Here is a 15,924-nt window from a genome sequence, read left to right on the forward strand (position 1 = left end):
CTTGCTATCCCCGAAGAATCAATTGGTATATTATTTCATATGAGAACTGTAAATTTTATTTCTAAGACCATGTATGTTCATTTTCAGCTTGGCCAACAGGAAGCTCAGAACCAAGTTTGCAGGTCTACCTTAAGAATAGTGAAGGAAGACCTCAGCCTACACATGCATTCTAGCTGCATTCCCCCCCCCCCATTTGTTATAATCTTTGGGTCTTTCTAGACATTTCTCTACTTATGGTTTTCAATGTATTTTACATTTTCTCATAAGCTATTTCTAATCTTTTCAGGAATGAGGCAGGATATAAATCAATAACACTTTCAGGCTGATTGAGTCCACTTAATGCCCTAGCTGGCTAATAATAGACCACTGGGGTGGCCTGCACTCATCCCAGAGTAAGATTCTGTTCAGATTCTGTTCATTCCTGTCTGGAACTGGCACTTTGAGGAAAGCTTCTTCCTGCATGTCCTGGTCTAGCATTCAGGAATGTGCAGAGGAAAAGGCAGTGACCCCACTCTGCCAGTTTCCAAACCACCATGCACTTAGAGAGGGGGTTCTCCAGCTTCTTCAATGCACAAGTACAAGTGCATCTTTTTAAATGACCTTTTGAGTGTGAGCTCAGGTGCTTTACATCGTTTAAGTGAGTCCGCATGCGGTTATAATGGGCCCTATGTTGCAGATGTGGAATCAGAGGCTCAGAGTGGACGGGGAACTTCCGTCAGACACATAGAGGGGGGTTTTTCCCAGAGCGATTACCTCCAAGTCCAGGGTTCCACTAGAGCAGGGTCCCAGCTTGCTTTAGGACAGATGCTTTGAGTGCCCAGGATGCCTGCGGTCTATGCAGGGTGACGTCCTGTTCAGAATAAAATTGGTGACTTGAAAGGAGGAGTGGCTGTGACCCCAGGATGCTGGTCTCTGTCACAGCCGCCTTCTGCATCAGCATCAGTTCCCCAGGGAAATGGCCTGCAAAATAGCCTTTTCTTCACCTTGATGAGTTTTCAATTTCAAAGACAGATCTATTTGCATGTGATTGACTGACAGTTTTCTCGTCTCGGAGGATTCTTCCATTTCTCCTTTTCTTTTCTCTCCCCTACCAAGTCCTCCAGACACCGGCTGTTAACATGCTAGGCAAGGGCTAGAAATGGTAGCAGTGCGTAGTAGAACAATTGAAAGTCATTGCATAAGTAATGCTCTCAGTGGAGACGCAGCCCCATGCACTCATGCTGACTCACCTGATGTGACTCACTCTCTGAGGTCCTGTGCTGGGAGGCTGCACAGAGCTGATGAGCCCTGGCTCACCCCCAATCCCCAGTGCAGAAGCAAAGGACTTCCAGCTCCTGGACCTATCAGTTGTTGACAAGTTGCTCCAGCCTAGGACCCCTGTTGAATCATCTACCTAACCCCTGCCTGCTGGATATTTCCCCAGGTGTCCCACAGGTACCTGAAGGTCAGTTTTCCCTGGGTGGCATGCTGCTCAACCCAGTTCCTTCTACAACCCCCATACTGATGAGTGGCCCCCAGCCCACAATTGCCCAAGCCAGGAAGCCAGCCTGCACCCAGGTTCTTCCCACTTCGTCACCCTTATTGTTTATCTGATGGCAAGTTCTGCTGATTCTGTATCAAACTACGTCTTTAAGAAATTCTGGTCTCCATTCCTGATACTCTGATCCAGGTCTTTGTCATTTCACACCCGGATACAGCAACAAGCTTCCCAACTGGATTCCCCAATTCCCACTCCATCTCTTCCAGTCAATCACTCCATGGCTGCCTGAGTATTTATTTTAAAACCCAGATCTATTCATACCAGTCTTGCTTAAAATTCCTCATGGCCACCCCTTTCCCTATCAATAAAATCCAAATTGTCTACCATGCAACCTCAGTCTTTCCAAGTAGACTGAGGTTGACATGCAGAACCCAAGTTGGGGAAGGGTGGGGAAGTTGGTGTGGGTGTCCGGGCAGAGACGGAGACTAGCTGTGCAGAGGTCAGGCCAGGTGGAGATACAGACAGTCCGTCTGGACCGGCAGGCTGAGCACCACTCCTCGGGGCCAGCACACACGCCAGCACCACCGGGACTGGCAGCTGATCCCAGGGCGGGAGCTGTCTGCCCACGGCCCTGATGAAACAGCCTTTCTGCAGTGGTCGGGTGAGGCCAGACCTGGGGTGGGGGGCCACTCCCACCCCAACTCTGGCAGCAAAGGAAGGGAGGGAATCGGAGGATCCTCCTGGTAGAAAGGCCCTACTGCTCTTACAGCACCATGACATAGCCCTTCTGCTCACCGCTGGCCCCTCTCCCCACCCTGCAGGAGCCCTGCCCTCATCGGCTGCTTCATCGTGGACCGGCAGTATTTCCAGGAGATCGGCCTGCTGGACGAAGGCATGGAGGTCTACGGGGGTGAGAACGTCGAGCTCGGGATCAGGGTGAGTGGGGTTCTCACCCGTAGGGCTGGGCTCAGCTCCCACAGGGACGAATGAGTCCACAGGTGGAGAAATGGGCTTAACGCTGAGAGTAACAGGCTGATTCTGAATGTCCAGTTTTGAGCCCTGGTCTGTGTGTGTGTGACTAGGGCTGGCGGAAGAACACAGGGTAGAGCCTCTTGATGTTTCAGGAAGGACAGGACTTGAGAACTTGCTTGGCAGGGGTAGGGAGTTGAGCTCCCACCTCGAGGGAGCAGCCTCCTTGCCAATCACATGGAGGCCCATGGAGTGAGCAACGGTGCTCCAGGAAGAAACAACAGACATCACAGGGTGGACAAGAGCGGCCCTCACAGTCACTTCCCTTCGGACTTGTCACTCTGATACTCACTGTCTTCTCCACACTGGCCCACAGGACTTTCCCAAAGACTTTGTCAAGAGAGAGCTAGAGGGAAATAAACACACGGGATATAGTGAAACACAGCCGGGTTCACTCCATGCTGCTTTCTGAGCCCACCAAGTGCTGGCCACACCCCCAGGCCAGTTCCTGCCTCACTGCATTCTCCTGTCCCCAAGCACAGGGCCCTTTGCAGTTATCAGCTCAGGGTGTGACCCCACAAGAGTCTCCATTTTATTTCTCACCCTACAAGAACATTTCCCAGGCTTTCTGACTGCTCTCCCTTGGCCTATGGAAAGATAAGTCCAGAATGGACCCGTCCCTCTATCAGAGGAACACATTAGGTCCCTTGGTGTTTGGCAAGAATGTGATGATGGATGCAGTGAAGGATCTTGTCCTAGAAGGAAGCCTATCCTTATGTCCAGAGAGTGTCCCTATTAAACCTCACGGCGGTCCCCACTGTTTTCTCCATGGGGATCGCTAAGCAGCCCGACACGCCCACACTGCAGACTTGCCAGTGCTTGGCGAGGACCCTGTACCTACTGCTGTTCACAGTGATCATCCCAGATGTTCCTCCTCACTGCAGCCTGCTCACACATCCATGCAGACCCACCTCCCCCAACATCTGGCTGGCTCCAGCTACTGATCCCACTTTTGCCCCTTAAGCCTAAGTGTCTGCACCTGGTCTCTGGTTCCTGCTACCCAGTTCCCACTGAAGGACTGCGGCTTGGATCCACCCTCCTCTCACCTCTAACCTCCTTCCACCTCCCACCTCTCTGGGCAGGCAGCTGGCCCAGAACAGCCCTGGCCCTAACCTGAGGGAAGACTGGGCTCTTGCAATGAGCATCACATGACACCTGTGATGACCTGCCAGGCATGGGGCCAGGCCTCACTCATCCCCCAGACTTCACACCGGGGCTTTGAGGACTGACAGCAGGACCAGCTTATCTGAAACTGAGCTTAGAAAACATTTGCAGACACCTGTATTCACTGAAAGGCCAAGAAATTGCTTTGGAGGCAGTCAAAATGCATGGGCTTACTGGGGAGCTAATGTATTCATAGAGGACAGCCCCTGCATAATCACCCTCATTCCTCCAGTTCTCCCTACACTGGTCATTTATTCCTCATTTGCGCCCTCGCCATCTCATTTCAGCACTGCTCCTGGATAAATGCTCACCCCAAACATAATATTTTTCACTGGGAGCTGCTGTCAGGAATTGGCTGAGTGGGCAGGACCGCCTCCAGTCACTTGTGTTCTCTGGGTAAAAATGTCCGGGAATGGAGAAAGGAATTAGATTTGTGAACTCTGCTTCCAACATGTGTGCGAGTCAATCACAAGGTGGTAGAGATTTCTGGCTTTTCCATCCTTAGCTTATAAAGCTACTCTGGAGTGTGGGCCGGGGTGAGGCTCTCAGATACAAGCTGAAATATTAATATCTTTGGGTGGTTGCATGTTCAGGATTTGAATTACAGTATAAAATGTCGTCTGGCTTTCCCCCCACCCGCCATCTCTTCCCTCCCACTTGACAGAGATGAAGTGTCATTGGAGTTGAAGGAAAGGTGGCTTTTAATGCAGGGGCCCAATAACTTGTTAGCTGGCAGCACTGAGCACAAAAGGGAAGCATGCATTAATTTGAATTTCAGTTTCCCTTTTAAGCGATACAGAACCACTGATCATCTCCAAAACAGATTTTTCTCATTTTGTGCAGTTGTTAAGTGTTTATCTTTCTTTCATGTTTGGTGAGTTAACATCTCAGTGCCTCAGTTTCCTCATCTATAAAATAGGATATCTGCCCTAACTACATCACAGCATTGTGCATAAAGATTAAAGACCTTGCTTGTCACACCTCACTTCCCCAGAGGCAACTTATTCCAAGTCCTCACCTATTCGGCACACTGAAAAAGAGCTGTCTGCACCACTGCCAAATGCCTGCTCTGTGCCAGGGGTCACACTAGGCATTACGTCATCCATCCTAAGAAGTAGGCGTTATTACAATACTCTTTCTTTTTGTAGATGAAACTGAAATTAAGAGCTTGCAAATGTTCTCAAGGTCATACACCTTATAAGAGGTAGAGAAAGGATTCAACCCCAGATCTTTATGATCCAGAGGACTAGGCAGAGTCACCATGATGATCTAGGGATAAATGTCCTTTGAGCATCCCCCAAGAAAGGTATGGAAGTGTCCATGCAGTGCTTTCCTTCTACTTTACTCACAATTATGTCTACTGAGTCCCCATTGAAAGTCTTCTTATTTTTCACTCTTATTTTTTTCTGATTTCTAAGACCTTAGCACAATGGGAAAAAGGAGGGGGCTGTGATGGGCCAAGCAAGAAATGAGGGCTGACACTGAATAGGAAACAAAAAAATTGTGTAAACAATAACTGAATAGAATAGCTAGTATATGTAAGAAAGCTTTTAAGAGCTGGCAAGGAATTAAGAAATTGTTGGAGACTGCTATAGACTGAATTGAGTTCCCCTCAAAATATGCCCTAACCTCTTGTACTTGTGAACATGACCCTATTTGAAAATAGGGTCTTTGCAGATGTAATCAGGTTAAGATGAGGTCATGCTGGGTTAGGGTGGGTTGTAATGTGATATCACTGGTATCCTTATAAGAAGGGGGAAAGTTGGACACGAACAGACACAAGGGAAAGACAGCCACATGAAGATGGAGGCTGAGGTTGGAGTTATGGTGCCACAAGCAAGGAACACCTGGGACTGTCAGAAGCTGGAAGAGGCAAGGAAGGACCACTCCCCAGAGGCTTTGAAGGGAATGTGACCCTGCCAAGACCTTGAAGTCAGACTTCTGGGCTCCAGAACTGTGAGAAAATAAACTTATGTTATGTTAGGTGACCCAGTTTGTGGTACTTTATTAGAACAGCCCAAGAAAGCTCATACAGAGACCAAAAAGTAGGTGAAAGTAGTAACCCGAAGAAAGGCTGGCTCTGTTGTATTTGAAGAACCTGGTGACTTTTAAGCTTATGTTTTCTGAACTTCATAGGATACAACGACTGAGGCTTGTCTCCCTTCCTATAAAGCTGGGGTTCCAAAGGCCAATTTTCTCAGTATAAAGTATAAAACCTCTCTGGAGAAAGACCCCTTTAACTCAGGCCACAAAATCCCCACAGGTAAAGTTCCAAGGAATACTAGTTCATGGGTTTAAAACATCGTAAAACAGACAAGGGAAAAAGAAAGTACAAGAGCAAATACCAGCAAAATCAGTGGACAGCAAAATCTGATCCACAGAGTCTTCAACTGTTGACTCTATCAGCCCCCGGGTATGAATAAGTTGTATAATATATTTATATAAATAAAATAAAAGATTGAAAATATGAATAAGAAGCAAGAGACTAAAAAAATAATCATAGTAGGGTAAAAGTAGAATTTCAAACATGAAAATATAAAAATGACAATTAAAAGCTCAATGGGTAGGTTGAATAGCTACACAGACATTGTTAAAGGAATAAATTTAATAAACAGGAAAATAGATCTAAAGACATTATTCAAAATCCATGCAAAACAAAATAGGAAAAAATATGAAAAAAGAAGGTTGGCAGACATGTAGAATTGAGGTTGAGGGTTTAATATCTTATAATTCCAAATGTAAATGATAAAAAGAGAAGGTTAGGCAAAAACAGTATTTGAAGAGATAATGGTTTAAAATTTTCCCAAACTGATAAAAGACATTAATCCCCAAATTCAGAAAATCACCCTATCCAAAGCAGGCTAAGGACAAGGATATCCACACTTAGACATATGTATGGTAGAACTGCAGAATACCAAAGGCAAAGAGAAGATCTTATTGCAGTCAGGAGTGAAGATAGATTACCCACAAATCTGTAACAATGAGAATAACAGCTGACTTTTCAACAGCAACAATGGGAACCAGAAGACCATGAAATAATATATTCAATATACTGAGAGAAAATAATTGTCAGCCTGGATGTGTATACCCAATAAAACATCCTTCAAAAACTAGGGTGAAATGAAGTCATCTTCAGATACACAAAAGCTGATAGTTTGTTATTAACAGATTTTCAATAAAATAAAGGCGATATTTCAAGTTCAGGGAAAATGATCCCAGAAGGAAATCTGAGACAAAAGAATAATTAGCTCAAAAAGTGGTAAATATATGAATAAATCTAAAGAAATATTGATGGTAAATAACACATGAGTAATATCTTGTGGGGTTACGAAAACTAACATATATGATGACAATAGCAAATAAATTGGGAGGGAGTGATTGGAATTAAGGTACTCCTATAAATCTATTTTTTGAGACATGGTCTTACTCTGTCTCCAAGGCTGTAGTGAAGTGGACTTATCATAGCTCACTGTAACCTTGAATTTCTGGGCTTAAGTAAGCCTCCCACCTTAGCCTCCCTAGTAGCTGGGACTGCAGGCCTACACCACCACATCCAGATAATTTTTCTATTTTTTATAGAGATGGTGTCTTGCTCTTGCTCAGGCTGGTCTTGAACTCTTGAACTCAAGCCATCTTCCTGTCTTGGCCTCCCAGAGTTCTAGGATTACAAATGTGAGCCATTGCGCCTGACCAAATGCCTATATTGATAATGAGGATGGGTTTTAAATTAGCTATAGGCTATTTATAAGAAACATGTCTGAAATAAAATACAGAAGAGTTAAAATCTAAAAGGATGGAAAAAGTCATAACAGGCAGATGCCAATAAAAAGATACTTGCAGTAGTTATATTAATATTAGAAAAGAAAGATTAATATAACATGCTTTAGTGTGTTTCTACAAAATGATAAATGTGCAATTCAGCAAGAATATATAACAATTATAAACTTTTATGCACCTAATTTTACAAATATGAGGCAAAAGCTGACAGAATTATAAAGAGGCATTGGCAGCTTCACTTACATAGTGGAAGATTTTAATAAATTTTTCCAAGTCATTGGTAGACAATTAATATTAATAGTTTGAAGCAAATGTGTGTATATGGAACACTGCATCTAACAACTGCTGAATACCCTTTTTCTCAAGAATCCATGGAATATTTATGAAAGTTGTCCACATACTAGGGTATAAAGCAATATTCAACAAATATCGAGGGATTAGCATCATATAGAACATATTCTCTGACCACCATAGAATTAAGTTGGAAATCCATAACCAAAAATTATAGACAAAAGCCGAATTTGGGGATATTGTGAAACACCCTTCTGAATAACTCATAGCTCAAAGAAGAAATTATACTGGACATTTGGAATTTGGAAATATTTTGAACTGAGAGTTAAATATGTTATGTATTACATTATGTGAAATACAGCTGATACAGACATAAGAGAAACTGCACAGCATCCCATTCTTACATTGGAAAAGCTCAAAGCTATTGAGCTAAGTATACAATATAAGTAGCTAGTAAAATATCAGAATAAAAACAGTAGATAATAATAAAGAACAGAAATCAATAATATTAATGGCATATATATTTTATATGTGTGTGTATATTAGAAAATACTAATAAAGCCAAGGCCTGGTTCTTTGAAAATACTGATCAAATTAACAAGCCTTTCTTTAGCAAGGAAGAGAGAGAGAGAACAAATAAACAACATCGGAAATGGAAAAGGGGACCTTGCTACAGATAATACAGGCTAAAAGATAAGAGTATATTATGAACAAGTTTATGCCAAAGTTTGAAAGCTTAAATAGCTTACAAAAATACACACAGGAAGAAATAAAAAATCAAAATTGTCCTATAACTATTAAAGAAATTAAATTGGTAGTTTAAAATATTGTCACAAATGAAAAACTAGGTCCAGATGGTTTTCCCATCAAATGCTGCCAAACTTTCAAGGAACAAAATATTCCAAACTTATGCAAATTATTTGAACATAAAGGGTGCAGAATAGATAATAGGTGTCCAAACCCGCAGCAGCCTGGATCTGTTTCCTCTAGAGCCAGACATCCAAGCAGATCCTAGGTTTACAGCACAACACAGTACAGCACAATTGTTTATGATCTTAATAATAGACCCAGGTCATAGAGAAATATCTAAATTGTATTCTGTATACTTATTCAATAAGAAAAATGGTGCACATTATATCTAAAGATTTCTTTGGAAAATGTAAAACTTGTTAAATTTCTGATGCTGAAAGAGGCAATTTCTGTTATGTGGAATTGATATAGGGAAACTGACCTGAATGCCTAGCCTGTTTATTATTCTGTAAATTCAGTTAAATTGTTAATATGAATAGTAGCTGTCTCCACCTTTCCAGACTGGAAACAAAAGAAGCAGGGCAGGGATGGAAAGAATGCCACCACCTCTGTGGCCAATGCCTTTCTCATAGTGTCCACAGCAGGCAGCCAGATAAGAGATCTGGCCCCAGCTGTAGATGACTCTTGACTGGCTGGAGCTGTTTGGAAAGTATTACAGAGAAAAGAGTCTACCAAAGAGGACTCTCTGTTGGACATCCACTTGGATATATCTGTAAATCACTGGCTGCTTGACTGGATATCTGAACCGCTTTTTCATCTTCCAGAATGACCTTTTACTATTATCTCTGCTCCTAAGACTGGGTCATTGCCTGTGTTCTTTATTCCTAGTGCCAGCCTTGCCTCTTTTGACTGGTCTTCCTTAGTGTCACCATAGGTCTGACTGGGAGTAGAATCGCTCACTGTGAATGATTCTGCCCCTTCTCCCTGTGTAGCTGAGCCACGTCTGGGAGAGGAGGGAGTCCATCCAGCTGGCTGGCTCCACTTTCTGGTGTGGAGGCACCAAGCAATCCTTTAGGTCCTCCTTGTCTGGGTGGCCTTATTTAATAGCTTAATAAAACAGAAATTTGCACTTGAGATTTCTCAGTAGCTTGGACAGTGAGATTATTCAAAACTCATAAAATCTTTCTGTACTCTACCAGTTTTCAGCCCCTGTCTTAAATCTGCTTTCTCAGCCATGGAGAACCTAGTACCTATATGTGCCCTGGCAAAATGCCAGTGTCTATTCCGCAGAGCATGTGGGATGGGAGAAGCAGACGAGGTGTGGACAAGATAGAAGGAGTAGATTTCACTAATTGCATAGTCACCAGGTATCAAAAATCCCCTTGGTGCCTGCACTAGGTTCATCTGCTGCTTCTATAGCAACTAAATAACAATGGCCGGGCCTTTCATCCAGTTTCAAATTGTTTCCCTACAATTATACTATTTATTGCACACAGCAATCCAGTGCTATAGGTGCTATAGGCAAGCTAGAAATTTTTATCCTAATAGTGTTGTATGATTAAAAATGTTACTTTGGCCAAAAGAGTTAATTCATTCTTATGTTTTATTGTCTCATTATCATAATCACTATTTTTAACAATAAAGATAAGAAATTAAAGTACTTCACAAACTATAAAATGCCCTATACAAAACATATGATCTTGATCTATTACATATGTAAATACATATGTGCATAAAAATACTACTGTACATTTCATATAGTGCTTTATTTTTTAAAGCATGCATGAATTTATATGTATTATAGTCCTGCTTAACTTTTTATTCAAATAACACTCAAGAATCTATGTTTTAAGCAAATAAAACTGACTCAGGATAACTAAAAGAGAAAAGGAATTTATTGGTAGGCCATTGGGTATCTCAAAGAATTCATCTGCTTCTCAAAGAAGCAGATTCAGAAAAAAGCAAAAACCAAGAAAATTAAACAGCAGGAACTACAGCAAAGCCATATGGTAATAATACTCTATTTGGGATAATGCCTTTAATTCCACTGCCATGAGTAGATGGTCCTACCAGTGGATACTGGGCACTGTTGCTTGGGTCTTGGTGATATTCACCAAGATTTAAAGTCCTGAGTGGAATCACACAATTAGCTAAATCTAGTTTATATGCACATGCCTTAGCTTCCAGAAGACAGGGACAGGTCATATATGTCTCTTTTCAGATTCCATAGTTTCAAGAATTACCCATGACGGGGGCCCTCCAATAGGAAAAGGATTTTGAACCTGGGTTCAACTGTCCTTTAAAATAAGTAATATAATATCCAGAGTACTGTTCTTCATATTCCAGATACAATCATAAATCGGATTGGTAAAAACACTTTATTATAGACAATATCAAATATATATAAAAATAGAGGGAATAGTATAATAAATCCCCTTGTATTCATCGGTTTCAACATTATCAACTGACGGCCAATTTGGTTTTATCTCTGCCTCTACCTAATCCTCCCCCAGCTCTAGTTATTTTGAAGCAAATCCCAGACATCATATCATTTCATCAAAAAATATTTCAGTATGCATTCAAAATAGATAAGGACTATTAAAAAAATGACCACGGTACTATTTTCAGCCTTAAAAGTGTTGAAAAGAATTTTATAATACCATGAAATAGTCAATGTGTACAAATTTCCCTAATTCTTACATATTTTTTGTTTTGTTTTACAATTTGTTTGCTTGAATCAAGATTCATTTGGCTAATATGTCTTCCAAGTCTCTATTAATCTACAGAGTCTCTCTCTCTCTCTCTCTCTCTCTCTCTCTCTCTCTCTCTCTCTCTCCATCTCTTTTCCCCCCTTGTAAGTTATTTTTAAAGAGATCAGGTCATTTTTCCTGTAGAGACTCTCACAGTCTAGATTTTACTGATTGCACTCCCCTGATATCATTTAACATGTCCCTCTGTCCTGTGTATTTCTTCTAAATTGGTAGTTAGAGCCAGAGATTTAGGTTCAATTTTGCAGCACGAATATTTCACAGACAGTATTTGTGTACTTCTATCACAAGGCACATTAATGTCTACTCATCTCCCCATTTGCGATGCTAGCAGTCATGGCTGATTACTGCCTGGATGCAGCAATTCATTAGGGGTTGCAAGATAGTCATATTGAAATTTTATCTTTCTTTCCTCATTTATTATCTGGAATAACTTTTGTAGAGACATTTATAATATAATCCATTCTTTGGTTGCCCAAAGTACAACAAAGTTTATTTGGAAAAGTCAAGGTAAATAGTTCTTTCTATAATAGCTTTAAAAATAATTAATTGATTCTCTACCATCCTTTAAAGAGGACCAATTAGTTTTTTAGTATCCATATGAAATTACGGATTTAAACATATTTGATATATTTCAATCCATTACATTTATTATTCATATTGACTTGCACATTTTCCACTTTTGGCCATTGGGAGCCTATTGACATTTGTTTCTGGGTCCTTTTGACTTATAATGTCTTCCCTGCTATGAGAGATTCCAGGCTCATCTTATACATTGCCTGCTACAGGCCTAAAATCAGCTATTTGCCTAAGGAACCCAGCTTACTGCTAGCGAGATATGATATTTAAAATTACAATTTGGCCACTGGGGGTGCTCATGGCTACAAGGTTGGTCCATGTTTCTAAGTCTTTCCAAAAGTCCGAGCTAGAAATTATTATTATTATTGTAGAAATAAAATTCTTCAAGAATTCATGATGATCTTTCTCATTCAAATTTAGGACAACAGAGTTTTACTTAACCTCATCAATTTTACATCTATATTTCCTTTCTTCCATGCCAAAAATTCTCGTTCTTAATGACACTAACATAATTACTTGTTTATTTTATTCCTCAGGATGCACACTAATAACATACTAATGAACACTACCACCAACAATATGATAACTAGAAACAGTTACCTTTTTTTTGCATTTCTTTTTTTAGGTTGTATCCCACTAGAGATGTACAGTCAAATTACTGTAATTTAAAGTCATCTAGAACCTTTCCTCTCTGTATAGTTGCCTTAACAACCTAATAAACAGGTTCATTTGTTTCATCTCGTTTTTGTTATATTAAATTTTTTATAATTACATAAATTTATATTTAATTTTTAAAAATTATATAAATATTTGTATAATTCCAAAATGAAATCTACAAAATAAGGTATTTTCACCCAGGTCTACCTTCTATCATTGTCCTCTTCATCCTGTTTCCTCTCTACCTCTAATGTAAACATTTATCTTTTGATTGTTTGTTTTACTTTATACTTTAAAAAATATAAGAATGTGTATATTTAATCACATCTCCCCTTTCTTAGAAAAATGGTAGTACACTGTACACATTTTTATTATCTTGGGTTTTTTTTACTATATATTTTTTTCTGAAGATCATTCTATAATAGTATATAGAGATGCTCCTCATTCCTTTTTTATAGTTGCATAGTACTCAAATGCATGAACATTTAATAGTTTATTCTACCAGTTTCCTTTTGAAGGCACAGTGCTAAAATTAATAGTCTTGTGCATACTTTATTTTTTCATATTTGTACTGGTTATCTTTTGAATCGATTCCTAAAAGTGGAATTGTGAAGTCAAAGGGTAAGTGCATATGTAATTTTGCTAGACGTCATCCAATATCCCTCCAGAGGGGTAGTGCTTTTCCCACCAGGAATGATAAAGGTGCCTGTCTCCTTATAGCCATACCAACAAAGTACCTTGTGCAATATTTGGTTTTTTGCCAATCTGACAGATGAGAAATGGCTTTCAGAGAAGTTTTAATTTGCATGTCTCTTATTAAGAACTAGGTTGAAAAGCTTTTCATATGACTAAGGCCATTTGCATTTCTTTTTTCTGTGAGCTGTTTGTGTCTTTGGCCCACTTTCCTACAGGGCTGTTAGTCTTTATTTTTAGAATTTCTTTACACATTAGGGATGGTAATGCCTTGCCTATCATATAAATTGCAAATATTTTCTCCCAGTTTGTTATTTGTCTTTTGATTTTGCTTCTGGTGTTTTTGCCATCCTGAGACTATTTTTTTTTTTTAATGTAAGCAAATGTATCCATCTTTTTTATTCTTACTTCCAGATTTTAGCCATAGAAAGTCTTACCCACTTTCATGTTATAGAGAAATTCACCTATGTTTTCTTCTAATACTTGTATGCTTGCATTTTTACAATTTATTCACAATTGATTCTGATGTGTGGTATGAGGAATGGATCCAATGTCTAATTTTTCTGTATGGCCAACCAGTTATCCTAACACCTTCTATTTAACATAATACCTTTCCTACTGCTTTGCAATACTACCTTTATTGTACACTGAGTTGCCACATACATTTGGATCTGTGTCTGGATTTTCTATTCTGGTTCCATTAATCTGTTGCTCTATTCATGTACTAATATCACATAATTTTATAGGCTTCATATTATGTTTGTAAGCCCACAGGGTGGATTTAGCCTTGCAAACTAAGTATCATGGGTAAAGGTCTTGGATTCATAGGATTGGAAGATCTGTGAAAAATACAAATATTATTTTTCCCTTTTCTTTCTTGGCTAGACTTTAAGATACTTGATGTTAGGATCTGTGGCTACTTAATTTTCATAATGACACTTGGAACCTAGTATATGCTTAATGAACAGGTTTTGAATTTAAAGATGAATCAAATGTAAGAAAATATATTCTATATATCTCAGAAAGTCAGAGCTATGAACAGTGGGTAAAACTGTAAGAGATACAGTTATTAATTCAATATAAGAAGCATATATTAGAACCATTAAAAAAAACAAAAGGAATAGATACTAATGGTATATAGTGAGCTCCCTATAATAGGACATGTTCAAGGCACGATGATGTCTGAATATCACTGGAAAGATAGATGAGATTTGTGACCATAATACTAATAGCTAATAGGAATGTGCCACTTATTATAGGGAACTACTGTCCTAAGTGCTTTACATGCATTGACTCACTTAATCCTTGCATGTGATGTAGGTACTATTAATATCCCCACTTACAGGTGGATATACCGAAGCACAAAGAGGTGATATAACTTGCTCAAGGCCACATGACTAATAAGTGCTAAAGATAAGATTTGAATGCAAGAAAGGTGGCTTTAGAAGCCATTATGCCTTGTGTTTAGGTAGGCATAGCATAGTGGCCTTCAGTAAGAAATCTGACAAAACTTCTTATCACTTCCTTGTAGGTTCATTTACTTACCCGTTCATTCATTCTTGAAACACCCATTTCCTAGGTGCTGGGAAACTAGAGGTGAATGGTACAATCCCCGCCTTTGAGTAGCTCTCAGTAGCTGAAGTTAAACACCTTCCCATGTTCTAAGTACTAGTCTAACAGAAGATTGCAGCTGGTCTGAAGCCATGAGTCACCTTAACTGATTATTCAGTCATTTACAAGCCAAACTTTGTTCTACTCTTTCACCTTTTCCCACTCCTTTCACACTACTCCACTTGACTAGTCTTAAAAAAAATAATAATAAAAATAAAGTAAATGAAAAAAGAAAAAAAAAAGATTGTAGAAAATAATATGAGCTTAAACAGGATGTTGTGACTCCTCCCCCCTTTTCGACATCAAGAATGCTCTGTGTTCTTTGACCTACCAGTGACAACGGTAATAAGTATAGAACTCAGACCTGCTCACACTTTTTTTGTGTGATATTCCTAAAAAAAATTTATTAAAAAATGCCAACAATTATACTTTTTCCAATCAATGAGTAATAGTAAAGACAATCAACGCAAGCTAAAGCAATGAATACAGATGAGTACAGTAAGAATCATAGAAGCTAAAAAATCGACTGAAGCAATGAACATTAACATGATTCAGCTCTGCAAAATTTGATTCAGGAAAACGAAACTTGGTGGAAATTATCACCAGAAAAGAAAACTCTGTGATGGTAGCGGTAATTATAAAATGTGATATGGATAAAAGCATAGTGATGGATCATATCATAGTTGTAAAATCAATGTAAAAAAAGCATTAAGCCCAGTGAAAATGATTCTGGTAAAATAAAACTAGAAAATTAGTATAGAAGGAAATATTTTAATTTCATTATATGGAAAATTGATCAAGAGAATTAAATTGCCTTAGTGATACTTACTTCAGGAAGTACTTTCTGGATGCAAATTTATCACCCTGAGCATAATTCGGATCCATGCACCAAGGAGGGACAACCCGCTCAGGGTCAGAATGAAGAGGATGAAAGATCCTGTATGCCTAGTGAGAGCACCAGGAGGGACTGAACGCCCACCTGTGGGAGCTGGGTGAGGCGTCACAGAGGAGGTGGCATTGAGGCCAGTTCCCCGCAGAAGGAGTATGCAGGTCAGGAGGAGGAGGAGGGCGTTCTAGGTTAACAGCTGAGAAAGAGCATGACTGCAGCTAAACTCAAGGGCTGGG

The 15,924-nt window shown here is 39.8% G+C and overlaps 1 protein-coding gene across 1 annotated transcript in view; it reads left to right on the forward strand.

The window, feature by feature from the left end:
• GALNT18 (polypeptide N-acetylgalactosaminyltransferase 18) overlaps positions 1–15,924 on the forward strand; it is a 315,434-nt gene that overhangs the window by 230,545 nt on the left and 68,965 nt on the right. Inside the window, exon 6 of the mRNA XM_012785619.2 lies at positions 2,302–2,416. Coding sequence (XP_012641073.1) covers positions 2,302–2,416 — 115 coding nt within the window. The remainder of the gene's footprint in view (positions 1–2,301; positions 2,417–15,924) is intronic.

This window comes from Microcebus murinus, chromosome 4 (genome assembly GCF_040939455.1).
Source record: "Microcebus murinus isolate Inina chromosome 4, M.murinus_Inina_mat1.0, whole genome shotgun sequence".
Taxonomy (NCBI): Eukaryota; Metazoa; Chordata; class Mammalia; order Primates; family Cheirogaleidae; genus Microcebus; species Microcebus murinus.